This window comes from Perkinsus marinus (assembly GCF_000006405.1).
Source record: "Perkinsus marinus ATCC 50983 genomic scaffold scf_1104296971198, whole genome shotgun sequence".
NCBI classification, from domain to species: Eukaryota; Perkinsozoa; order Perkinsida; family Perkinsidae; genus Perkinsus; species Perkinsus marinus.
In genome coordinates this window covers 1-904 of record NW_003202168.1, presented here as the reverse complement: position 1 = coordinate 904, position 904 = coordinate 1, and the positions used below count along the sequence as shown (strand labels likewise).

Here is a 904-nt window from a genome sequence, read left to right as displayed (position 1 = left end):
GTCGTCCACCTCTCGTACAGTATGCACTACTTCAAGATCGTCTGATGAGGAGGAAGAAGAAGGCAGCCCCGTCGGCGTGAACCAGAACTCTGGCGTCTACGGAAGGGTCCAGAGTTTCCTGGCTAAGTCGGGCTTCCAGGATGTGTGGCAAATGCACGCTGAGAAGGAAAGTCTTCCTCGTGCGCCGAGTTACGAGGGCGACTGGGGAGAACTTAGTGAAGAAAGCCTGGTGAAGTATGGAGTCACGAGTGACCAGGTTGGTGGAATTTCGTGGCGCGTGACGGAATAATGTCTGGTTAGGACGTCCCATCGTGTCCGAAGCGATTGGATTATCTTTGGGTTAAAAGTGGCGCTGAAGGTAGGCGTGATATGTCGAAGTTATGGTATGGAGTTGTATGTGAGTGTTTAGATGTAACATCCGAAAGTCGTCCGCCAGCTGAGAGCAGTCTCAGCTCTATCAGTGCTAGCAGTAGCCGGTCGAGATCTCAAGAGGTCCTCAAATTGGCTCATCATTCGGTCATTCGATCTCGCTCGAGCTGATTAGGGGGGGTCAATTTATTTTTCTGAATGCAGAGGTGTCCATGTGAGCGATGATTTGTATGTACTACAGGTTATGATGGTGACGATCGCGCCCGCCCAGTTGTGGCGAGCAGATGTACCTCTGAGAAGTGCATGTGCTAAGGCTATGCTCAGCGGTGATAAGAGGGAAGAACGAGGGTTGAGGAGGCAGATCAATAGTCACAACACGTAAGATGTTCGTCTCTCTTCCATGAGGTCGTGGGTTCGATCCCGGCTGTTTTCATTTTAGCAACCGCACATCTGATCACGCCTCTCTAGTGGGTCGTATCCGCCTTTCGAGAATGGCAGACCCGGTGTCCCCTGCAAGTAATCAACAAGCCAAAGA

General features: G+C 51.3%; 2 protein-coding genes across 2 annotated transcripts; both read left to right on the top strand.

Annotated features, from left to right (window-relative positions):
* Positions 1-105: 105 nt before the first annotated feature.
* Pmar_PMAR009298 (hypothetical protein) lies at positions 106-256 on the top strand (the record flags this gene model as incomplete). The annotated part of the gene is made up of 1 exon (XM_002767082.1): positions 106-256. A coding segment is annotated over one exon (151 nt), but the record flags the coding sequence as incomplete, so codon positions are not given.
* Positions 257-300: 44 nt separating this feature from the next.
* Positions 301-747, top strand: Pmar_PMAR009297 (hypothetical protein; the record flags this gene model as incomplete). The annotated part of the gene is made up of 3 exons (XM_002767081.1): positions 301-358; positions 410-516; positions 611-747. Coding segments are annotated over 3 exons (302 nt in total), but the record flags the coding sequence as incomplete, so codon positions are not given.
* Between the last annotated feature and the right edge of the window lie 157 nt (positions 748-904).